Source organism: Hyla sarda, chromosome 5 (assembly GCF_029499605.1).
Source record: "Hyla sarda isolate aHylSar1 chromosome 5, aHylSar1.hap1, whole genome shotgun sequence".
Lineage (NCBI taxonomy): Eukaryota > Metazoa > Chordata > Amphibia > Anura > Hylidae > Hyla > Hyla sarda.
In genome coordinates, this window is record NC_079193.1 from 32,668,914 (window position 1) to 32,695,898 (window position 26,985).

At 43.7% G+C, this 26,985-nt stretch overlaps 1 protein-coding gene across 3 annotated transcripts in view; it reads right to left on the bottom strand.

Moving 5' to 3' along the window:
- Positions 1-26,985, bottom strand: part of ST8SIA6 (ST8 alpha-N-acetyl-neuraminide alpha-2,8-sialyltransferase 6) — a 118,312-nt gene that overhangs the window by 51,752 nt on the left and 39,575 nt on the right. For all 3 annotated transcript variants that reach the window (XR_008843847.1, XM_056519181.1, XM_056519180.1), the window contains exon 2: positions 1,233-1,286. Coding sequence is in view for 2 of the 3 variants with exons in the window: in XM_056519181.1 (XP_056375156.1) it covers positions 1,233-1,286 (54 nt within the window). In the remaining variant the exon portion in view is untranslated. The remainder of the gene's footprint in view (positions 1-1,232; positions 1,287-26,985) is intronic.

Sequence of the window (26,985 nt, forward strand, 5' to 3'; positions counted from 1 at the left end):
AGACCACTGAGGGCGAATGATGAGAAGAGGATGATGAAGGGGGGGGGGGGGGGATGATGACAAGAGGATGATGAAGGGGGGTGGGGATGATGAAGGGGTGTGTGTGGGATGATGACAAGGGGATGATGAAGGGGGGGATGTGTGGGATGATGACAAGGGGATGATGAAGGGGGGGATGTGTGGGATGATGACAAGGGGATGATGAAGGGGGGGATGTGTGGGATGATGACAAGGGGATGATGAAGGGGAGGGATGTGTGGGATGATGACAAGGGGATGATGAAGGGGGGGATGTGTGGGATGATGACAAGGGGATGATGAAGGGGAGGGATGTGTGGGATGATGACAAGGGGATGATGAAGGGGGGGATGTGTGGGATGATGACAAGGGGATGATGAAGGGGGGATGTGTGGGATGATGACAAGGGGATGATGAAGGGGGGATGTGTGGGATGATGACAAGGGGATGATGAAGGGGGGGATGTGTGGGATGATGACAAGGGGATGATGAAGGGGGGATGTGTGGGATGATGACAAGGGGACGATGAAGGGGGGGATGTGTGGGATGATGACAGGGTAATGATGATGAGGATGTTAATGACGGGTCTGGATGATGACAGGGGGGGGATGATGTATTTCCCACCCTAGGCTTATACTCGAGTCAATAACTTTTCCTGGGATTTTGGGTTGAAATTAGGGGTCTCGGCTTATACTCGGGTCGGCTTATACTCGAGTATATACGGTATCCCTTGTCCACAGGATAGGGGATAAGTAGCTAATCGCAGGGGAGTTCCAACCGCTGGGGCCCCCATGATCTCCAGGACGGTGACCCCAGCACTCTCAGTAAGGAGCACGTGTCGACTACCGATAGATGGCATGCAGTCCATTAATTTCTATGGGAGAGCCGATGATGCACTAAAAGAGCTGTACTCGGGTCTTTTCTTTGCACACATAGAAATAAATGAAGCACGTTCCGGCTGAAGCATGCGCCGGGGTACCCGTCCCGGTGATCACGGGGGGGCCCCAGCAGTCAGACCCCCTGCGATCCTGTGGATAGGTGATAAGTTCATTTTTGCCAGAGATCTCCTTTAAAGACCTCTCTTTAAATTTTGCGGAATTGCGGGCAGAATCCCATAAACAAAAACATAAAACAAACTAAAGGTCGGACATCAGTACAGTATAGAAGCAACAGATACATATACATATATAAAAAAAAATCTCTAGAAAGACTTACACATGGTTGACTTCGGGCTTGACCAGTCCCACCCTGGTTGTTATATTTCCGGGTCTGCGGAGGAGAAGCGGAGATCACATTTAGCTATTGATGTGCCTGGGACGTTGGAGATCATTACTTCATACACTCTTACTGTTCGGAACACAATGTAAAACACCAGAAGGAAAAACAACTTGTTACACAATGAACGAATCGATACGCTAAACGGTTTTTTATTTGTTTCCAATGTTATTCACTTACAACGAGTTTTAGGCCATTATCAACGCATTAAATGACAATTAGCTCCTCGCATGGACATTAAAACAGCTTGTTCAGGACTGGGCTCAGTAACAGTGTATATAGACAGGGATTTCTATTTAACAGCATTACTCTAGGTCTGTGTTTCCCAACCGGGGTGTCTCAAACTGTTGAAAAACTACAACTCCCAGCATGCCTGGACATGCTGGGCAAATTTTTTTAAATTAAAAATCACACCAAAAAGTGTCAAAAAAGCACAAAAGAACAGACCTTTTCTACACTGAATTCACAGAGGAAACACAACATAACACACACGGCAGTGTGAAAGAAGCCTAAGCCATTACAAAAAGAACAGTAGAGCATAGATTCAAATAGACAAGTCACCAGGTCCAGATAGTATTCACCCCCAGGTCATAAGGGAGATAAGTAAAGTGATAGACCACCATTTCTTATAGTTAAGGACTCTATAGTTACATGATCTGTTTCCCAAGACTGGCACATAGCATAGCAAATATGGTACCAATATTCAAGAAGGGAGCAAAAAGTAATCCTGGAAACTATAGACTTGTAAATTTAACCATTATTGTGGGTGAATTGTTGGAAGATTTTGTAAGATGCTATAATTGAGAACAATTGTCCCTCCAGTTACAATAGGAATTGATTCCAGGACGACCATTGTAAGTTGACCCCATTGAATATTGAAAACCTAACTCTATGGCAATCTGGTAATTGGATCGAAAGCCCTCCAAAGTGTCATCCAAAAAATAGTAAAAATTGAGGCTTAAAGAAAAATAAGTAGATGATTGTAAGAACCCGAAGGGTTAACCTCCCTTGAGCTTTTGTCTGGCTTGGTTGCTTGTCAACTCCTTAGCCAAACTGAGTCACCTGTGAGCTGAAGATTTTAGTCCAGCTCATTCCTTCCCTGGTGGCCAGTGAAAGAGTTTGTCTCAGAGCATTGTTTTCCCTTTATTCTTGATATTGATCTTGGTTTGGCTTTCTGACTTCCTTTCTGTATTTGTGTATTGGTACCTCGAGAACTCCTGTTATTGACTCAGGTAGTTTTGACCCTGACTTGACCGAGTGTTTGTCTAGTTTTATTTCTGTTAGTTTTGTGTACTTCCAGCTGTTTCCCGACACCTACTGTATTGTAATTTATTGTTTTCACTTTGACTGTCCTTTACTTGTTATAGGAAGGGACCGTCTTTGTGGTTGTGGACCCGTTACCTAGGATGGGTATGCAAGTAGGCAGGGACAGAGGGTGTGGGCAAGTTTAGGCCTGCACTCTATCCCTGCCCGATGTGACAATAATAGAGATAAGTCCTTGCATATAAAAGTAAGAAAGAGGTGCTGGAAGTTGTAAATCGCTGTCTATGTAGAGGACAGGAGCTTCTTCAGGGTACTGCACAGTACACAGTGTTCCAAAAAAGTAACATAGAGCTGCCCTTACCTGGTGTCCAAAGCAGCTAATCCTGGCACAGGTAAAAAGTAGTACAGAACATGTAATACCTCCTGTACTGTAGAGAGGCTACAAGACAGCCATTCAGTGTATGCACTTCAGTAATACAGGGGTTTTACAAGTGAAATGCCAATTCTGATTGGTCAGTTCTTCCAGCCATTGACACGATCCACAGATCTGGACTATTCGTAGCATTGCATATGTTGGGTATGGATTCAAGTTACAATAGTCCAGAAAAGACCGAAAGGTGTAACTCCATATTAGCATGTGTGTATTAGGGATCGGACTGATCAAATTAATCTGACCAACTTCTGTAGTCATTGGATTGTAGTCATTGAATGTCATATACAGTATCCTGATATTTCCAAATCATTTGATACTCGGCTGAACCAGATGGACCTAGTTCTCATTTCAGCCTTATAAACTGTGTATGTTACTATGTAATGTCATTTTTTTCTGGATGACATCTAATTATGAGATTATGCCGGAAGCCATTAGGGCCAGAATGGGATCGCCGGCATCACCAGAGCAATATGGAGATGTATTAACTTAATGAAGACGGGGACTTCGGCAATTCCTGAGCCGTCTGCATCCAGGGTGTTATGATTTAAGGCCGGACCACAAAGGGAACAAGACAAGCTTCGGAACTGCTGACAGGAGCCTGGCCATAAACTCAATGGTGCTTAAAAACAAATGATACATTAGAAGTGTATTGTGCAATGGCCCAGAAGGTATAAACTCTTTTACTGCACAGATTATAGGATGTATCCATGCAGCTGCCAAATTTGAATGCAAAACTTCGGATATCTTGTATGAAACGCATTCTGTAAAAGAATGAAAAGAGGAAAGTTTATTGTAACACGTCGGATGGATTATAAAATAGGGACTCCTTTTATGGTTAATGACAGCTGGTTCGCTCGCACTAACGCTGGGTTCACATCACGTTTTCAGCCATACGGGACCCCATACGGCTGGGGGGAGCTAAAAGCTGGCGCTCCCGTATCCCTGCCGTATGCCGCCTGAAAGTAAGTCCCTTCAATGAGCCGACTGGAGTAAAACGCTGACTCCGGTCGACTTATTTTTGCCCAGTATGCGGTTTTCCAACCGGACCTAAAACAGTGGTCAACAACGATTTTAGGACCGGTGGAAAACCGCATATGGGGCAAAAATGAGCTGACAGGAGTCAGTGTTTCACTCCGGTCAGCTCATTGAATTGAATTACATACCAGCGGCATACGGCAGGGACACAGGAGCGCCATGTTTTAGCTCCCCCCAGCCGTATGCGGTCCCGTATGGCTGAAAACATGATGTGAACCCAGCCTAACTCCAATATGGCTGGGTTGTAGAGCAGGTAGACCTGAGTAGAATGATGTCTCACTTACAAAAATCGGTCCAGCTGTTTTTGAGTTACGGCTCTGTTGCTAGTATGTCCCTTTGAGCAGTGGCGGCTCCCATTCCATGATCCGATATGCCCGCCCATATTCTGCATATGCATAAATCTTCACTCTCACGTCCGAAGGACGTGAGAGTGAAGATTTATGCATATGCAGAAGTTGAATGGGCATATGAGAAGGAGGCAGGGAATCTGGGCAAGTCGGCTCCGCCTCCATTGCGCAAACGGACATATTTGCATACTCACAATGGAGCCTGGTATAGTATAGTCAATCAGTTGAGGCCAGTGAGGCAGGAATAAGCCAGTGGGAATACCCCGCCCCCATGGTTTAGACAGCATTACTGTGATTACAGGTACCCTTTAAAGCAGCAGTGGAGAACCTTGGCATCATCCAGTCTAGCCCTCCAAGGCCATATGCCAATGGTTCCCCACTGGGGTGCTACAGAGTTCCGGTGAGGAAGATACTGATAGGACAAGCTAGAAAACTTGTGACTTAGCATCACCACAGCTGTCCTAGTGCATCTTAGGCTGTGAATCACTAGGGGCTTCTGGCCTCTAGTGACACTGCCTGTTGCCACTAGAGGCCGGAGCATCTGTTGCTGGGACGTGCACAGTGATTTACTATTCTGTCTTATCTAGACCTCCACCAGTACAGCAGAGATGTCATTAACACCCCTGTCTTCCATTGTTAAAGAGGACGTCTGGTGGAACTTATTATTTTACAATTGTCCCCTGGTTGCCTAATAAACTAAAAAATACTTAAACTCTGCTCCCTCATAGCTCTGATATCAGGGCACCCCGTCTCTGGCTGGGTCTCTGCTGACAGTCTGCTTCACGAAACCGGACAGAGCTCAAGGATATGGAATTCCTATCACCCGAAGCTCGACACATGCAGTTCCGGGATCCGGGCAGGTGCCTAACAAGCATGAAGGTGCTCAGCAGCCTGTATGGAGCGGGCTCCAGACTCGTGCCCGCTCCGTACTCTGCAGCCCCTGGCTGACCTCAGTAGCTGGGGGCCGCCGCTAATAGCCAGCATGCGGTGATCACCCTGGCTGGCTATAAACCCTTCAGATCGCCTTTGACAGCAGCATCTAAAGGGACATGTAAATGCTCCCTGGTGGACTAGTGGGGTGGATCACCCACTGCAGCATGATCGTTGGGGAGTGGGGGGATCCACTATAGAGGTAGCCAGAGGGCCTCTCTGGTGTCTGTGGCTCTGCCATTGATAGAGCCTGGCTGGACTAGGCTCTTTCAATGGATTGCAGAGCACACAGATCAATAAAGTTCAATAGAACTCTATTGATCTGTATGAGGAATCTAATGATTCCTCCTAAAAGTCTAATAAAGGGTAAAACAAAAATAAAATAATATAAAATAAAAGTTTAGAAGACACATATTAAAAATGTTAAAAGTTCAAATCACCCTCTTTTCCTATATAACAACATGTAAACATAATAAAAATAAACATATTTAGTATCATTGCATGCGTAATTGTACGAACTATGAAAATATAATTTTATGTATCCCATATGGTAAATGACGTAAATGTAAAAAAAAATACCAAACCACAGAATTGCAATTTTTATAACATCCCAGAAAAAAAGCGATTAAAAAGTCAGATCAAAACCAAAATGGTATCAATACAAAAAAACTGATTATGGCGCAAATAAATGAACCCTCATACAGCCTGGCATGCAGAAAATAAAATAAAGGCTACAGGGGTAAAAAAAATGGCAATAAAAACATTTAGAAAAAGTTCTGAATTTTTTTTACATTTGTAAAACATGACGGAAACTATACAAATCTGGTATTGCTGTAATCAGGCCATCCTAAAGTATCAAAACAACATGTTAGCTCAACTACAAGGTAAATTTTGTAGAAAAGAAAAACCACCAAATTTGCAAAATTATCTTTTACTATTTCAATTTCTCTTCACCGATTTTATATATATATATATATATATATATATATATATATATATATATATATATATATATATATTTATACATATCTTTTTTTTTTTTTTTTTTGGTTCGGAGAATATGTTATTGAAAAATTAAAAGGTATCATTATAGTAGGTAGTTAATAGCCAATCACTGGCCACAGCAGTGTCCCACCTCAGCCAGTGATTTGCTAGAGGCGCTGTCAGTTCTCCCAGCTGTAGATGGTACACTCTGCAGCTCGGGGGAAAGCATGGTCACTACCAGAGATATGAGGGGACTGATGAAGGTTAGTTTTTGGGGACAATTGTAAAATAATGAATATTACCGGAGAACCATTTTAATGAGATGACTCTGCTCACACTGTCCTAGTCTACACAGTAAAGCTGACAAGTAACTATTGTGACTGCTTAAGTGTAAATGCTACAAGATTTTTTAAATGTGTAACTATATATATATCTTATTTATAATAAAGCCTTAAATTTCATCTTCTGATAGAAAAATAAGACCAATTAAGGTGACGACTCAGCTGTCAGGTAGAATCACTTGAATACGCTGCTGGCTCCTGCTGCCGCCATGACACTACCACCTAGCAGACGAGTACCTCATATCTCTATTTGTCCAGGCAGTTCATTCATACACAGAGCAGATATCTAGTTTCCAGATGAATGGCTGTGTGTATTTTCGGCTTGTGATTTGATTCCCGCTCTGATTAAAGTCGGCTTCGCTTTGCATCTACAGTAGATTTTCCGCAGAGAGGAAAATGAAACTGATGAAATAACAATACCTTGGCCGGCATGAAAATAAAGCGTGATGTTGTTCTCTGTGCTTATGAGGTCTTATGTTATTTTATTTCTCGCTCGGCTTCACAGTGATAAATCGGCGGTAGCTGTGACTGTTTATGTTTGTTACACAAAAGGCATTAAAGTGGTGAAATTAGGGAAAAGAAAATAATTCAATTGCTGAATGGCTTTATGCCTTGCTGCAAAACAATACTACAGACGAAAATATAGATTTACGAGGAACATTCTCCTATTGGGTAATGGTATCATTTGATCAATGCAATTACACTCTCGATTTCAATGGTATTTTATATTTTTTTATATATTTTTTTAAATAAAAGCTTTGTATTCTCAAAGGAGTTTCATACATTCTATAAAAATATTTGTGCTGCTTTAGGGATTGCAGCTTCAAGTGCCCCCTCCCCCTTTGCAGCTGAAGTCCCTAAAGCAGCACAAATTATTTATTGTTTAGGGGATAAGTCTTGCCCATAAAGGTTGCCGAACATGCATTTTTCCGTAGAGATCAATATAAATTATCCCCCATATAGAAAACTAGATGACCTAAACTTAGGTAACTAAAAATATTATTTCCAGAACTGTAACTAGTTACTCTGTCCCAATCTGTAACAGGACCCCATCTGTTACGAACCATTCATATTGCTAGTCTGTGCACAGTGGGATGTTAGGCCTGTTCCGGCACCAGGGTCGGGCCTATATTCCACTTGCTATCTCTGCAGCTATGCCCCTGTTCACCCCAACTTTAGCACTATATCTTAATATGGTACTGTACACCCATCATTGCTCAGGTTTCTTATTAGAATTTGGAAAAAATAGTAAAGATTTAGGCTATATTCACACATAGGGAGAGCTTTATCAAAACCCGTTCAGAGGAAAGGTTGCCCAGTTGCCCATAGCAACCAATCAGATCGCTTCTTTCATTTTTGAAAAGGCCTCTGAAATGAGAAAGAAGGGGGAGATTTATCAAAACCTGTGCAGAGGAAGAGTGGTGCAGTTGCCCATAGCAACCAATCAGATCGCTTCTTTCATTTTCCACAGGCCTCTAAAGAGGCCTGTGGAAAATGAAAGAAGCGATCTGATTGGTTGCTATGGGCAACTGCACCACTCTTCCTCTGCACAGGTTTTGATAAATCTCCCCCGAAGAGATCTGATCGGTTGCTATGGGCAACTGCTCAACTTTTCTTCTGAACAGGTTTTGATAAATCTCCCCCATAGTATTTTAGCCAATATTATTAGCCAAAACTAGAAGTGAATCTGACACAGAGAAAAACTATAATGGGAAGATTTCCGCCTCTTCTGCGCTTTGGAACCACACCTAGTTTTGGCTAAAAATATTAGTGTTTCCCAGCCAGGGTGCCTCCAGCTGTTGCAAAACTACATCTCCCAGCATGCTTGGACAGCCAAGGCTGTCCGGACATGCTGGGAGTTGTAGTTTTGTCGTCTTGCAATCATTTTTTCTTTACTTTGCCTTCCATTCATGTAATGTACCATGTGCTTCACAGTGCAATATGTTGGCATTTCTCTTCTTCTATAGAATTGGGATATTAGTGTAGGCCAAGCATGATATTCATTCTAAAGGTTCAAGAAAGTATTGATGTGTGGTGTCGGGTGAGGGTAATGTGTGAATTAACCTTATCGTGACGCCAGGGCGTGGTTGACCTATACACCACCTGAGGTAGACCAGCTTCTCCTGTGGCAGGCACGGGGCAAATAATCACTCCGACGTAAGGTTACGGATAACTGGTTTGCTTTACTGAGGTTGGAAAGATGGTACAATCCGTTACAGCTCAGATTAGCATGAAGGAGATGCAGGGGGAACTTTGGGAAGCTTATCGTCTTGCTGGGACTTATAGTTGATTGTGCTGTATATGACTGACTTGACTTGTATGCAGCCCACACTAGACTATAGTGACTTGAAGTTGACTAACTTGACTTGAATTGATCCCCGGACTGTAGTGTTTACCGCAAGGCTTTGACTTTCACCTGGGTAGTGGCGTATCCTTTAGCAGATGCCTGGTTACTGAACTAGGCCTCAGGTCTCCTTCAGGATCACCTCACAGACTCCACACTTCTCTCAACTGTACCTCAGCATAAGACTGCACTCTGAACTCTGGTTACACTATATATGGGAGCAATTTAGAGAGATCCCATTGGCTGTATAAGTCACCTGGTTCACCTTTGCATACCCTAACAAAGTCCATGACAACAGGTTTCTTGAAGTAACAAGTGTATAGAAAATACCAATACATTAACCAATGCATAGCTATGTGTAATACTGTGAAATATAGAGAGTTCTGAGGAGAGTGGGCCCAAGACATTGAAGCAGCATCTGCCACATAGAATGGGCAGGAGTACAGAAGAACAGGAGATTCTGTACTGGGTCACCACAGATGGTTCTATTAAGATCAATATCATACTTGTATTGAAAGCCGCCACAATGACGACCCTCAGCTCAGACTGTTCGTAATTTACCTGCCAGGACTATGGAAAAATCTAAATTTTCCTTCCTTCCAAATTATTTTATCTATATGTCTGTCCTATCTATCTATCTCATATCTATCTATCTATCTCATATTTATCTATCTATCTCATATCTATCTATCTATCTCATATCTATCCATTTATCTCATATCTATCTATCTATCTCATATCTATCCATTTATCTCATATCTATCTATCTCTCTATCTATCTCATATCTATCCATTTATCTCATATCTATCTAGCTTCTCCCTGGTATCTATCTATCTATCTATCATCAACATCTTGCTATCTTTCTGTATCTTTAGTACATATAATTATACAGTTCTAAATGATGTTTCTCAGAATATGTGCATGTCTATATATAGAAATTCAAATGCATAAAAATTAATATATTCAACCTGACCCCCTCTTCAGTGTAGACCTCCACTGTGCTCTCAATGCTTCCATACAAATCACATAATCAGCAAGAGGAATCACATACAGAAGCCATTTATTTTTTTAAATGTTATATCTCCCTATATAATTATCTATCTCTCTCATATCTATCTATCTCATATCTATCTATCTATCTATCTATCTATCTATCTATCTAAACAAATAATCAGGAGAATACAGCAGCACACTGCCAGCACAAAGATATAGATAAAATATGAGTTTATAGATACAACATTAGAAGCTATTCAGCTATGGTGCAGTAATGAAATAGTGAGATACTTAGCTTGCAATTTGGCAGCCAAATAGCTTGAACCGTCCCACCACGGTAAGGTGATCTCATTGGGACGGACCCTACACTATGAATATGCCTCTGTGTGAATAGATCAGCAGGCATTGCAAGATCTGGAACATCCAAATCACCTTATATACACCTGATAGAGGTGGGTGGGGTGCAAGAACCAACATGGAGGTAGCCACTCCCCCAAGAGGCTGGTGGAACGTTGAATCTCTTGCAGGGGTTCCAGCAAAAAAAGTGTGTGAACTCACCCAAGGTTTCCAATCCAGGGCTGCTCCTGCTAATGGAAACAGTGTTCCTGCTGTGGAAAAAAGTGCAGAAACTCCGTCCCATGCGTTCCTGCAGGACTTAAGTTCTGCTTACATGGGATAATAAATCACCTTATAAGTCCCGGAGTGCTGCGGAAACTCTTTTTTGCAATTTGCTGAACAGCAGACCGTGACCTGGACTGCCTTTCCCTGTCGGCACCCACGGCATTTGTTAACATAGTGGGTTGTGCTGCTTTCTTGCTTGGATATCTATCTATCTATCTATCTATCTATCTATCTATCTATCTATCTATCTAGGTAAAGGATAAAGGTGACTGCAGCACTCCAGAGTAGCAAAAGAAATTAGTTTATTCCTGACAAATACACAGGCCATAGAAACGTAGTCTGTGTATTTGTCTGGAATAGACTAATTTCTTTTGCTACTCTGGAGTGCTGCCGTCGCCTTTATCCTTTCTCTGAATATTGGACCCACCTGCACCAGCTTACTTCTATATTGTGGTTTGTGATGTTCTCCCTTACATCTTCTTTCTATCTCATATCTATCTATCCATCTGTGGTGTCCCAGTACCGTATCCTATACGTTACCTGTATAGAGGTCCCCATAGCCAGAGTCCCTAGGACGTCGGGGGTCCCTCTTGTCTAGTCTTCCCCTTGTCACCTCTCACTTAGTCAGTAGATATATAGTAATTCTATTTGATATTTATATAGCTATAGGTATAGAAACTGTATACATTTAGTTATTTACCTATACAGAGTGTAGCAGGACCTGCGGGTCACGTGATCAGGTAGAAACTCTATGGTTTTGCTTAAGGACCTTTGGAGGTCCCCGTGACGTGTTCACCCAGCATGCCTTGTAACGGTGAGTGACAGCTGATACGGACCAATCCAAAAAGGCCCTGCCCATATAAGGGAGCGGCGGCCATTACTACCCTCTCTTTCCTCGTGGGCTGCTGATGAGGACGGATCTGCGCAGCTGTCATCAGCAGTAACCAGGCCTAAGCCTTGCGGCAACGGTCATCTCTCAAAACTGTGAGTTACTTCAATCCCTATTACCTCAGCAAGATCACCGGACCTAAATTTTCCCCTAAATCCAGACGGATCTCAGCAAAAATCCTAAATCTAATAACTCTTTGGATAAGTCATTGGTCCTCAGCGTCTGTCAATCACTGCCGTGCTGTATAGAGACTGTATTGCTAAGACTGTTGCTGTTAATTGGATGTACCGCAAGTACCTCAGTAAAGTTTATGCAAGTTCAAGTTCATCCCTATGGTGGACCTTCATTCATTTAAGCATGCACCTATCGTTCCTGGGAAGGGTGGCGATAGGCCGGAGATTTACCTCAGTGTATTAACCCTCACCCTGGCGTCACGAGTGACAGGGGTTAAATTAACCCCTTATATTCTGAAGCAACACCCCAACTAAACTATACCCCCCAAGGGCTACCACATATCTATCTATCATCTGTCTATCTAGCTGTCTCATATCTATCATTTATTTCATATCTATCTATTGATCTATTTATCTATCTCATATCCATCTATCTACACAAAATGGATCAGCAGCACTCCAAGTAAAGTGAAAAAACAGGCGTGCACTTTCTCATCTATATCATTCTAACTATCTATCTAATATCTATCTTTCTCATATCTACATATTTATCTCATATCTATGTATATCATATCTGTCTATCTATCTCATATATATTTATCTCATATCTATCTAGACAAAACAACAGCGCAGCACTCCTCAGTGTGGTAAAAAATGAGGGTTTATTGTGTGGTGTCCCAGTACAGGACCTGGTCCTGTCCCTTGTCTAAGGTCCCCACAGCTAGAGTCCCTCCATGTCTATAGGGCTCTCCTGTAGGGCTTACCCCTAGTTGTCTAAAGTGTGTACATATTTAATGTATAGGAAATATATGTATAGGACCTTAGTGGTCACGTGATGCACAGTTATAATGTTTAAAATGCTTAAAGGTGTACTCCGCCCCTGGCATCTTATCCTCTATCCAAAGGCTAGGGGATAAGATGTTAGATCGCCGCTGTCCCGCTGCTGGGGACCCCGGGGATCGCCGCTGCGGCACCCCGCTATCATTACTGCACAGAGCGAGTTCGCTCTGTGCGTAATGACGGACGATACAGGGGCCGGAGCAGCGTGACGTCAATGCTCCGCTCTCATGACATCACGGCCTGTCCCCTTAATGCAAGTCTATGGCATAGACTTGTATTGACGGGGGAGGGCCGTGACGTCACGAGGGGCGGAGCTGTGACGTAACGATGCTCCGGCCCATGTATTGCCCGTCATTACGTGCAGAGCGATCTCGCTCTGCGCAGTAATGATAGCGGGGTGCTGCAGCGGCGATCCCCGGGGTCCCCAGCAGCGGGTACAACACAAGACCTACAAAGTTCCTTAAAGGGGTACTCCGCACCTAGACATCTTATCCACTATCCAAAGGATAGGGGATACCCTATCCTTTGGATAGGGGATAAGATGTCTAGGTGCGGAGTACCCCCTTAAGGAACTTTGTAGGTCTTGTGTTGTACCCAGAGTTCACTGAGTTCATAACTTACAGGTTTGCTGACCAATGAGCTTAGTCCAGCCCCTTATATAAAGGGCTGTAGTCAATTCTCTCTCTTGGTCTCTTAGTTCCTGAACTATCAAGCAGCACAAGCATCTCATCAGCATCAATCCAATTCATCTAGGCCCAAAGCCTAAGAACCTGCAGCCACTAAACGTGAGTTACTCAAAGCTCAAACTACTGAATCCTGTGTGACTACTATCAGCTCAAATATTCTAAAATAGTAGCACAGTGGCTAGCATTCAAAAGCTCATTGCTTCCAAGTCCCAGCAAACCTGTGAGGAACCTGTATCCTGCTTCACTCTTAAAAAACTGTCATGTTCATTACCGTTGCATAAAAGCTGCATGTAAAGTTTCTTGCTGTGGACATTCCGCTATTTCTCCCTGCCGTTTGTGGGACGGTTGGCGGTAGGAACATTACTATTGAGGCAACCGCACCCTGGCATCACAATATTCAAGGGTTAATACCACCAGATCCTACACTGTTACCGCAACACCCTAGACACCATTACTCTACCGGCACCACAATTGTCTTACAACAAAGGAACGTTTCTGTCCTACCATAAGACCAATTTCAAGCTTAAAATTGGTCCTATGGTAGGACAGAAACATTGCTGTGTTGTGAGACAATAAACCCACATTTTTTACCACACTGAGGAGTGCTGCGCTATTGTTTTGTCCACATTGAATGGACTTTGATTGGGTCTGTGGCGCTGGCACTTGGCAAGGACTGTGATAAGTAGTGCTGCATTACACTGTCTGTAATTATCTATCTATCTCTCATATCTATCTATATATCTATCTATCTATAGATAGAGCAGCACAACCTATAAGCGTAATTCTGTGGTAGGTGCACGCTGTAAGGGATCCAGGGTTAGTGGTTCCACTCTCATATACATGTCCAAAAAACAGCAGCACACAAAAGCTCTTGTGATAAAGATGTGGATTTATTTCATTTCCAGTGCACAAAAACGGAGCAACGTTTCCGCAGCCTCTTGCTGCCTGAGCTTGAGAAAGGCAGCGAGAGGCTGCGGAAACATTGCTCCGTTTTGTGCACTGGAAATGGAATAAATCCACATCTTTATCACAAGAGCTTTTGTGTGCTGCTGTTTTTTGGACTTGTATCTATCTATCTAACATGTATCTATCTCATATCTATCTACAAACAGGAGAATACAGCAGCACACTACTAGCACAAAGATAAGACATGAAATGCTATATTGCTACAATGAAAAATTTAGGTGCTTCGCTCACCATTTGGCCAAATAGTTTGGACCATCCCACCACGATAAGGTGACCTCATTGGGACGGACCCATCCAGCACCTTATAAGATAGGTGGGCTACCTCCATGTTGGTTCCCGCAGCCCACCCATCTTATAAGGTGCTGGATGTCTCAGACCTTACAAGCCTGGTAACTGACTGCACAGAGGCACATTCATAGTGTAGGGTCCATCAGAATGAGGTCCCCTTATCGTGGTGGGATGGTACAAACTATTTGGCCAATTGGTGAGTGAAGTGCCTCAATTTTTCATTGTAGCAATATTGCATTTCATGTTTTATCTATATCTATGTGCTAGCAGTGTGCTGCTGTATTCTCCTGCTTGTGTATATTTAGCCTAGCAGCGTACACCTGTATGTAGGGTCTATACAATAGTTTAGTATCAGTATGTGCTGCTAACTTATCCTTTTTTGTATCTATTTATCATCTATCTATTTATCTATCTCATATCTATCTATTTATCTCTCTCTCTCTCTCTCATTTCTATATATCTCATATCTATCTATCTCATATCTATATATATCTCTCTCATATCTATCTATCTACACAAAATGGATCAGCAGCACTACAAGTAAAGTGAAAAAACAGGCGTGCACTTTCTAATCTATATCTATCTAGACAGGAGAGAAGGAGAGCAGCACTGCATACAGAAAATGTGCGGGTGCCAGCAGGTGGAGAACCCAGGTCAGGGTCTCATAGCATAGTCCAAACAAAAATCACTTGCAGCACTCCAATTGATGCAGCACTCATCTATCTATCTATCTATCTATCTATCTATCTATCTATCTAGAAGAACAAATTTGCTGCAGCACACGAAGTAGTGACATGTGGTTTATTTCATTCCAATTGCTACGTTTCAGCCGCATGTGCGGCTGAAACGTAGCAATTGGAATGAAATAAACCACATGTCACTACTTCGTGTGCTGCAGCAAATTTGTTCTTCTAGCATTACGGACCCGGGACCTGGGACCAGCTGCTGCGTGCACCTACCTCTGCATATTTCTGAGGTGCAGCCCACCCTGTTTTTTTCTATCGATCTATCTATCGAATCTATCTATCTATCTATCTATCTATCTATCGTATCTATCTATCGTATCTATCTATCTATCTATCTATCTATCTATCATATCTATCTATCTATCTAGCTTGTTTGTGCTGTATCTATCTATCTATCATATCTATCTATCTATCTAACTTGTTTGTGCTGTATCTATCTATCTATCTATCTATCTAGCTTGTTTGTGCTGTTTCTATCTATCTATCTTATCTATCTATCATATCTATCTATCTAGCTTGTTTGTGCTGTATCTATCTATCTATCTATCTAGCTTGTTTGTGCTGTTTCTATCTATCTATCTATCATATCTATCTATCTATCTATCTATCATATCTATCTATCTATCTATCTATCATATCTATCTATCTATCTATCTATCGTATCTATCTATCTATCTATCATATCTATCTATCTAGCTTGTTTGTGCTGTATCTATCTATCATATCTATCTATCTATCTAGCTTGTTTGTGCTGTATCTATCTATCTATCTATCTATCTAGCTTGTTTGTGCTGTATCTATCTATCTATCTATCTAGCTTGTTTGTGCTGTATCTATCATATCTATCTATCTATCATATCTATCTATCTAGCTTGTTTGTGCTGTTTCTATCTATCTATCTTATATTTATATATCTATTTAATTATCTATCTATCCATCTATCTCATATTTATCCATCTCTCCTCACTATATGTATGCATTAACGATAAATACAACCCCACATGGAGGCTATGATAACACATTTGTACATTAGTAATGTCCTCCATGGCACATATAGCTATAAATAGCCGTAAAACCTTTTTAAGAACAATTCCACTGGTCAGTGACAAATAGTTGTATGAGGCGATGGAAGAAGAGAGAGGAAATGAGGGATGAATCATTGCAGCCCGGCTACTTTATAATAAATCTTTAGCGCGGTGCGGCCTGTGATGTATGGCTCTGAGAGCTCTGGACTTATTTTATAATATCTAATATAAAGGAAAAGTCAGGAGCTTCCGGAGAAGTATCTGCCGAGTGCGGCTCTTAAACATTGGAGGGAACATTTATAACAATTGTTGGAGTTTCTTTTTCTAGGTCATTTTTCTATTCATCTTGCATTTCACTGTTGTACAGTAGTTTATTATTATTATTTCAATATAATATACATATAATGGGCGATACGTAGCACATCATACCACACAATAGGAACCACAGCTGCTGAAGAACACAACACAGAAACGTAGTCTGTGTATTTGTCAGGAATAAACTAATTTCTTTTGCTACTCTGTAGTGCTGCAGTCGCCTTTATCCTTTATCTGAATATTGGACCCAGGACCGGGGTCCCTGAGACCGCCTGCACCCGTTTACTTCTATATCGTGGTTTGTGCTGTTCTCCCTTAGGCCCCTTTCACACTACATAATTACTCAGTTTTCAAAGTTCCGTCAGAAAATCAGCAGTAAAACGGCAGTTACAAAATCCTATACGGCCGTCAGAAAATCCCATTATAGTCTATGGGATTTTTCGAATAGCCGTTTTAACCCGTTATAGCCCGTTATTAATAACGGACGTTATTTTGTGACGGAAGATAGTAACGGGAGAAATAGTTCATGAACTATTAGAAAAATCCCATAGACTATAATGGGATTTTCTAACGGCCGTATAGGATTTTGTAACTGCCGTTTTACTGCTGATTTTCTGACGGTACTTCGAAAACGGAGTAATTATGTAGTGTGAAAGGGGCCTTACATCATCTATCTATCTATCTCATATCTATCTAGACAAAACAAAAAATGTGGGTTTACTGTCTCACAGCACAGGAACGTTTCTGTCCTACCATAAGATCAATTTCAAGCTTAAAAATGGTCCTATGGTAGGACAGAAATGTTCCTGTGTTGTGAGACAATAAATCCACGTTTTTTACCAAACTGAGAAGTGCTACGCTATTGTTTTGTCTACACTGAATGGACTGTGATTGGGTCTGTGGCGCTGGCACCTGGCAAGCTGAAGAGCATCACAATACACACCTCAGCTGCTGAAGAACATCACAATACACACCTCAGCTGCTGAAGAACATCACAATATACACCTCAGCTGCTGAAGAACATCACAATACACACCTCAGCTGCTGAAGAACATCACAATATACACCTCAGCTGCTGAAGAACATAACAATACACACCTCAGCCGCTGAAGAACATCACAATACACACCTCAGCTGCTGAAGAACATCACAATACACCCCTCAGCTGCTGAAAAACATCACAATACACACCTCAGCTGCTGAAGAACATCACAATACACACCTCTGCTGCTGAAGAACATCACAATACACACTTCATCTGCTGAAACATATTACAATACAGACCTCAGCTGCTGAAGAACATCACACTACACACCTCAGCTGCTGAAGTACATCACACTACACACCTCAGCTGCTGAAGAACATCACACTACACACCTCAGCTGCTGAAAAACATCACAATACACACCTCAGCTGCTGAAGAACATCACAATACACACCTCAGCCGCTGAAACATATTACAATACACACAGCACAGGAGAACACACGTGTCTCTTAGTTCTAGCCTTCAGCGGTGGTCTCAGAAGCCGGACCCCCAGTGATCGCAATGCTTAGCATGCTTCCTTATGGGATAAATAGTTTTATATGTAGACAGATATGAGATAGATAAGATTTTTCTTATACGCATAAAGAATAATTCATTGACAATTCAGTTCTCCTTCTGTAGACATGGAGTCTGTTCAGGAGATTTGTTCTCTATTTCTTTTTTTATCTAAAGTAGTAATGGACGCCGGTACAGAGAAGAAGGGAGGCATTCCTTTAGGAAACATCTAGGAAAATGTTCCCCCTTCCTGTACACTGGGTACGTTATGTGTGGGCAGCTACAGATATATAAATAGGGTGTATTGCAGTAGTGCTGCGGGTCTGGGGCTCAGTATAAATGGGCTCAGATCTGCAGCCGTAAGATAATGGTTGGAGCCGGTGGATCGTGTAGGACGGAGCGGTGCTCTCCGGCAGGCGCCTGCACTATAACTGTCAGCAGTGCTTCTCATCACCTGTAATCCTGACTCTGCATAAAGCTCCCAGATAACCACCCGCCAGCTACACCTGCGCCAACCTCCCCGCCACTCAGCGGTACAATGAACCGAGGCGGTAATAAAGCTCCCAGGACATGTGTCACTTGTGTTTACCTCGTCCAACGTTAATGAATATATATTCAACAAGACATGGATATAGAAGAGTGCCGCAGAGAACGCTGAGGGAACGCTTACTGCGGATGCACCGGGTCCGCAGAGATTTCATTCTATGTCTATATTCACTTAAACGTGTTCTGTTCTTAACACCGGGTCTGTGGAGACAGAATAAGTGAGGGAGCTGGGCGCTGCCTGTCACTTCACATCACCGGCCTGTCTCCGTCTCTTCCCCTAGAAACAGGAATGCTAGAAAACCGTATTGAGCACCGCATACATTACTTTTCGGAAGAAAACAGCCCGTCTGGAAATATTCAGATGTAGCAGAGCTGGGTCTGTCATTTAACTGTTTATAGCTGTTTTGGTTGTAACAAGGATGTGGTTTTTAGTCAGGTTTGAACTAGAGATCGACCGATATAGATTTTTTAGGGTCGATACCGATAATCTGTGAACTTTGAGGCCGATAGCCGATAACTTATACCGATATTCCAGTATAAGTTATCGGCTATTTCTCTCCCATATCCACCTCCCCCCCAAGGGCCCCGCAGAAGCCCTTGCAGATTAATGATTTAAAGCAGGCGCTTTACAATCAATGAACTGCAGCGGCTTTTTGCGGGGCCAGAGACCGCCGCCACCTGCTTCTCTCCCCCTGCCTGTCCTGTCCCGGTCCTCCCTAGTCCAACCACCACCGCCCCTGCATAACCACCACACCCCCCCCCCCCTATCCTATGGCCAGAGCCCACCGCCGCCCGCTTCTCTCCCCCTGCCTGTCCTTTCCCGGTCCTCCCTAGTCCAACCACCACCGCCCCTGCATAACCACCCCCCCCCCCCCTATCCTATGGCCAGAGTCCACCGCCGCCTGCTTCTCTCCCCCTGCACCACCGCCGCTGCCCCATTGCCTCCCCCATCCCTCGTTTTATAGTTACCTGTCCCCGGGGTCCGCGCTACTTCTGGCTCCGGCGGCGTGCTGAGCTATCACTGTGTGCACTGACGGTGACGTTGCGTTGAGGACGTCACTCGTCATTGCGCAGCGCACAGCAACAGCGCAGGACGCCGCAGGAGCCAGAATTAGCACAGACCCCGGGAACAAGTAATTATAGAACCGGGGATGGGGGAGGCAATGGGGCAGCGGCGGCGCCGGTCGTCTCTGGCCGGGGGTGCGTGGCGGGGATTTATCGGCAAGGTAATTGCCGATACCGATAATGTCCATAATCGTGAATATCGGCCGATAATCGGTCGATCCCTAGTTTGAACAATCCCATCATAGACAACATTAAAACCTAATATGTAGGTCGCCATGGTGCTCTGACTATGGAGGCCCGGACTCCAAAAGGCCTGTGGGGCTATGTTCACATGGTGTAATGTCCAACATGATAGGGGGGCCCTCTCACAGGTTTTGTACAATATATTCAATGGTGATTGTTTTTTGGGTAAATATTCTTTATGGAGAGAAGACATATTGTCTAAGGGCTTTTTAATTTGTGCAAAAAAAAAAAAAAGAGACAGAGGGAGAACATTTAGATTACAAACCCGAGATGATGAGATGTTGTAGAACGTGATTCCGGCATTGTTCTCTGAATATATAACCTAATAACATCCTGTCAACAATCTGATCAGCTGGCAGCGCCAACTACAGTCTTACTGAACAGGATAATAATTGCCATACCAACCGCTCCCATTGCCAGCGTGTCAGCGAAGATTAGAGCGAGCAGGATAAAGGTTACACAGTGATCCAGAGAAGAGGAGACCCCGAGCCGATAAGTGCCCTTCTCCCGTCCGGCTAATGAGGCCGTCATTTACTTCTTCGCAGCGTGTAAGATCTGTTGCGAGTATTTTTTTTGCCTCATTACTCATAAGAAAGTATTTGATGCAGGCGATCACCAGTACGTTATATAACTACAGCCTCACCAGCGACTGCAATCAGAGGTGAGGGGTTTTAAGAGGGTTATCCAGGAAGAAAAAAAATGAGATAATTTCGTTCAAAGACCGCGCCCTGTCTGTCTCCAGGTTGGGTGTGGTTCTGCAGCTCAGTTCGATTGAAGTGAATGGAGCCAAGTTGTAATACCTCACCCAAAGTGGAGACAGACAGGGAGTGGTCTTTGAAAGAAAATAGGTCTGTTATTTCATTCCTGGAAACCCCTTTAAAGTCGTGATAGAGATTAGTAAAAATTCTGCCTATGTGTATGGGACGGGACCCCCGCCCCCCCACCCCCCGACTCTTCGAGAAGGATCAGGTATGTCGTAGTTCACATGCCAGATCTTGTTGTTCTTGGAGAGATAAACCACCCCAGAGGAGTGTGGCAGCAGCTTACCCCTCCTCTCTCTCCATTCAGAACACATGAAGGCCAAAGGCTGTCTGGGCATGCTGGAAGTTGTAGTTTTGCAACAGCTGGAGCCCCACTGGTTGGGAAACACTGATCCAGTGGTTGGGTTCAGGGACAGCATGTCCAGTAAGCACACCAGCATTCCATATGCCTGAATGATTGGAGGTTCAGAAGGCCTACTCCTGCATATAGGAAGAGACGGGGAGATTTATTAAGACCTGTGCAGAGGAAAAGTTGATTGGTTGACCATAGCAACCAATCAGATCACTTCTTTCATTTTTTAAATGGCCTCTCAAAAATGAAAGAAACAATGTGATTGGTTGCTATGGGCAACTCAGCAACGTTTCCTCTGCACTAGGGATCGACCGACTATCGGCCGATATTCACGACTTTGGACATTATCGGTATCGGCAATTACCTTGCCGATATGCCAATAATGCCCCGCCCCCCCTCCCCTGCCAGAGACCACACTCGCCGCCCCATTACCTCCCCATCCCCGGTTTTATAATTACCTGTTCCCTGGGCCCGGGATCCACGCTACTTCTGGCTCCTGCGATGTCTTGTGGCGTCCTGTGTGCTGCGCAGCGCAATGACGAGTGACGTTCTCAACGCCACATCACCGTCAGTGCGCACAGTGACAGCGCAGGACATGGCCGAAGCCAGAAGTAGCGCGAACCCCGGGAACAGGTAATAATAAAACCAGGGATGGGGGAGGCAATGGGGCAGTGGTGGTTGGACTAGGGAGGACCCCAGGACAGGCAGGGGGAGAGAAGCGGGCGCCAGCGGCGGTCTCTGGCCCCGCAAAAGCCGCTGCAGTTCATTGATTTAAAGCACCCGCTTTAAATCATTGATCTGCAGTGGCTTCTGCGGGGCCGGGTAGGGGGGGGTTGGGTTGGATTTGGGGGAGGGCTGGCGGATGGGAATAGCTGATAACTTATACCGGAATATCGGTATAAGTTATCGGCTATCTGCCTGAACGGTCACAGATTATAGTATCGGCCCAAAAAAAATCGATATCGGTCGATCCCTACTCTGCACAGGTCTTGATAAATCTCCCCGTCTCTTCCTATATGCAGGAGTAGGCCTTCTGAACCTCCAATCATTCAGGCATATTGGGGGGATTTATCAAAACCTGTGCAAAGGAAAAGTTGCCCATAGCAACCAATCAGATCGCTTCTTTCATTTTACAGAGTCCTTGTTAAAAATGAAAGAAGCGATCTGATTGGTTGCTATGGGCAACTGGGCAACGTTTCCTTTACAGGTTTTGATAAATCTCCCCCATTGAGTGCTGGTGCACTTACTGGAAACGCTGTCCCTGAACCCAACCACTGGACCAAGGTTTCCCATAAAACCGGTTTTGATAAATCTCCCTCAGAGACCAATAATGAGCAATTCCTACTGAAAGATACACTTAGGTCTGTTCTCACGGTGGAATTTCAGCATGCAGAATTCCGCCTCAAATGAAAGTCCAATACACTTCTATTGGATTCCGCACTCCCATTCACACTTCGGAATTTCCGCAAGCGGAAATTCCGAAGCGTGAATGGGAGTGTGGAATCCAATAGAAGTGTATTGGGCATTCAATTGAGGCTGAATTCCAAAAGCGAAAATTACGCCATGTGAATGGACCCTTAGGCTAGGTTCACACTGCGTAATCTCCCGGCAGAAAATTTCCGTCCGGAGATTCCGAGTGCGGCCAGCGCCGACTGATTCAGTCTGATTCAGTTTCCAATAGACTGCAATGTGTTCCGCGAGTATTTCCGCCTGAAGAATGAGCAACGCCATTCTTCAGGCATAAATTTTCAAGCAGATTTTCCGTTCACAAATTCTGCTTCGCAAATTCCGAAGTGTGAATTTGTGAACGGAAAACCATTCACTATACAGTACATTTCAGTAAGCGGAATTCTGTAGTGTGAACCTAGCCTTACCCCAGACCAGGCACCCAAGCCGGCAGGCCAAGGAGGAATACAGTCTAGTCAACATCTGCTGTGGTAACCAATCCTAAGGCTGCATTCACATCTCGTTTTTGCAATACGGTTGTCGTATCCAATTGGATTGAAAAAAACGTATTGAACCGTATTGCAAACCGTATATATAGACATTTCATTGTAAACCGTATGCCAACCGTAGCATCAGGTTGTGTACATTTTGCATAATTTACGGTTTTTAACGGTACACCAAACCGTAGTCTACTACGGTTTTGTGTCACGGTCAAAAACCGTATCCAACCTGTATACGGTTATGTTAAAATGGAGTTCTATGGTAACCGTATTGAACCATATGTGCGTACGGTTACATCCGGTTTGCACAATACTGTTTTTCATTTTTTGGAAATTCAATAAAAAAAAAAAGAAGAACTTTATTTAAAATGTTGACAAACATAAAACCATATATGTTTTTTTTTTTCAAGGAAAACATATTAAAACGTATGCAAACGGACATCCGTTTCCAAACCGTATATGGTTTAAAAACGTGAGGAGTCATATACGGTTGCATACGTTTCGGTCCGGTTTGGAGACATACGTTTTTTGTACAGAAACGGGATACGGGACCCGTATTGCAAAAACGTGGTGTGAATGCAGCCTAAGCCTGGTCCCAGGTTGTCTGGCTGAAACACCTTGGGGGGAGATTTATAAATATGTGTCTGTGCGCATTAACGTCACTGTTTTTTTTTTCCGCTGTGTTTTTGGCTTATGTGTGCCAAAGTTATTAAAACGCCGCACAGACTTTGATAAATTTTGCACAATTGAAAAATCTCCTCAGAACTTGCTGTAGGATGTCACTAGTCTAAGGCACGGCAGAAGTGGTATGAAGTTGTTGTTTTTGGGTTTTTTATGTAACGTTTGCACATTATTTTTGCGCCTTTAAAAAAAAAAAAAAAAAAAGACGTAGTTAATAAATCTCATCCACTGCATAGTCAAGAATGAAGCACTGCATTTTACAGTTTTTTACACTATTTTGAAATTGCGCAAATTTTTTTGCGCAAAAAATAACAAAGCAAACTTTTTGTCGCACATGAGAAAAATGTCAGGAAGGCAATGATAAATCTCCCCTTTTGTTCACTAGAGGGGTACACACATATACACAGCCTACAGGGTCTTCTATTCATGGGATCTTTTAGACTCCGGGGTCAAGGGATGGGACTTCCAAGACAGTGGGATTGGGCCTGACATCCAGGACAGTCCTACCGAATTATGTCTGATCATCGAGGGTCCGACTGAGAAGGCTGCCATCACTGCCTAAAACAAAATGGTCTTTGTATTTAGTAGTGTGTAGTTGGCTTTTTTTTGTTTTGTTTCAAAGCATTACAGGAAAAAAAATAATGCTCCTCTATGTTACTGAGTAGGTCGTGCAGATGCTTTGCGTGTCTCTTTTGATGGGTCTAGCTTCTGTATTTGGTTTACAAATCCCTCTGTTCTGCTGCTTACTCATTCTGACATCCACTGTTCAGGAAGGGGCGTGTCTGAGGCAGAACTGAGCCCGCCCTCACTCACCATGCATTCACTTCCTCCTTTAGTCTGCTGTGCTGTGCTGGGTCTCTTCATCCAATCACTGAAGGCTTCTCTGTAACCCCCTCCTCTCTGTTTTCATGTTGTGGTTTGATAGGACAGGAGTGAGCACAGAGAAGCGTTAATCCCTCACTTACTGGATTTTGCATATTACTTGAGTGGTAAAAGCCTGTAATGCTAATAATGTAATATTTTATACTTCTGAGAACCAATGTGGTATTAGCATTATACTAACATACCGTATTTTTCGCCGTATAAGACGCACTTTTTCTTCCCCAAAACTGGGGGGAAAAAGTCGGTGCGTCTTATACGGCGAATACACACCTATCGCGGCGGTCCCTGCGGCCATCAACGGCCGGGACCCGCGGCTAATACAGGACATCACGGTGATGCCCTGTATTAACCCTTCAGACGCGGCGATCAAAGCTGACCGCCGCGTCTGAAGGGAAAGTGACACTAACCCGGCTGTTCAGTCGGGCTGTTCGAGACCGCCGCGATTTCACCGCGGCGGTCCCGAACAGCCTGATTGAATAGCCGGGTTAGTGCTTACAGGACACCGGGAGGGACCTTACCTGCCTCCTCGGTGTTTTCTCCGTTCAGGGATCCCCTGTATGGCCGGCTCTCTCCTTCCTCGCCATCACGTCGTCGCGTACGTGCGTAACGACGTGATGGCGGCGACGGAGAGCGAGGATACCCGGCCGGCAGCAGAGACGTTTCGGAGCGACGGGGACACGGCGACAGCGATGGAGCGACATCCAGGGCAGCGGTGACGGGTCCGGAGCGGCGGGGACACGTGAGTATTACCTCCTATGCAGTGGTCTTCAATCTGCGGACCTCCAGATGTTGCAAAACTACAACTCCCAGCATGCCCGGACAGCCAACGGCTGTCCGGGCATGCTGGGAGTTGTAGTTTTGCAACATCTGGAGGTCCGCAGGTTGAAGACCACTATTGGGTTCAAAATCTTTATTTTTTTTAGATTTTGCACCTATAAATTATGCGTCTTATACGCCGGTGCGTCCTATAGGGCGAAAAATACGGTAATACACTTTATACAGCTTTATGGTTACACAGTATCCGCCGGGATCACACATTCCTGACATCATGGGGGGCCGGGGAGAGCCACTTTAAGCTAAATATGTAAATATTTTAGCAGCTTCAGGTTAACAAGTTCAAGAGTCACCTTCTGACAGTGGGAATCACACATAAGGGAAGATCTGTTCTGGAATAGAACATCAGCTCATTATACTTTAATGGTGCCCAGTGCCGGCCTAGCGATGCTGCCGCTCCAGGTTCGCTGTTGTTTTTTGTTTTCTTTTATGCCTCCCATCTGTTCTAGGGATTTTAGAATTGAATATTTAGCATTGTTATCAATTATTCTTATACCATCTCCTAAACTGTCCCTCCAGCCATTGTCAGACCTGTTTACTGTCAGGGATCTATTTTCTCGGTCACCCAGAGGTTCCTTTCTTACTAAGCTCTTCCTGTGTAATACTTTTTGATTGTTTTTTATTTTTTATATTATTTTTCAAATACATTATGTGACCAAAATTCCAAAATTTGTCTTCCCAATTTCGCCATTCATCATGCAGGATCAATAAGATCACATTATAATGGATCGGACATTTCCGCATGTGACGATATCGAACATGTTTACATTTTTTATTTGAACAATGGGAAGGGGGGGAGTGATTGGAAACTTTTTCATAATAAAAAAATAAAATAAAAAAAAAAGGAATTAGGAGAATTACTAAGGAAGCCATGGAGGCCTAGTGAAAGCCTTCGATTGTCATGGGTGCTGCAGTGCCCTTCATTATGATTGGTGGGGTTTGAGCTTCAGGACCCCCACCAATCCTAAGTCCTAGGATATACTAGTCAAGGCAAAGAAGAAAAACTTTGACCCTTGCAAAGGTGCTGCTGGTTCCAAAATAACGTGGATGCCAAACCAAAGGTATTAGTAGAAACACCAGAAAGGTTTATTAGGACATAAAAAACAATAAAGTACAGGGATGACGCGTTTCGGGGGAGCCATCCCCTTCCTCAGATCAGTGAGGAAGGGGGTGGCTCCCCCGAAACGCGTCATCCCTGTATTTTATTGTTTTTTATGTCCTAATAAACCTTTCTGGTGTTTCTACTAATACCTTTGTTTTGGCATCCACATTATTTTGGAACCAGCAGCGCCTTTGCAAGGGTCAAAGTTTTTCTTCTTTGCCTTCACTTCTATCAGGATTGGATTATTCCTCTCCCTGGGACCCAGGCCCAGCAGCTGTTCCTGCCTCTCTGCCAACCACCGTGTGGGTTATATGCGAATATTCTATTCGCTCAAGGTGAGCGGCCACTACCTAGGGGCAAGCCTTGCCCACTTACGGTCAACTTGTCTTAATTTACCATCCTGTTATAGTGGTAACGCACAAGGCGCCCTTGTCGGTCTCTTTTCTTTTTTCCATTTGCAGGAGCATATACTAGTGATATTCTATTACTTTATGGGGTTTCCATTTCTGCATGACAGATTT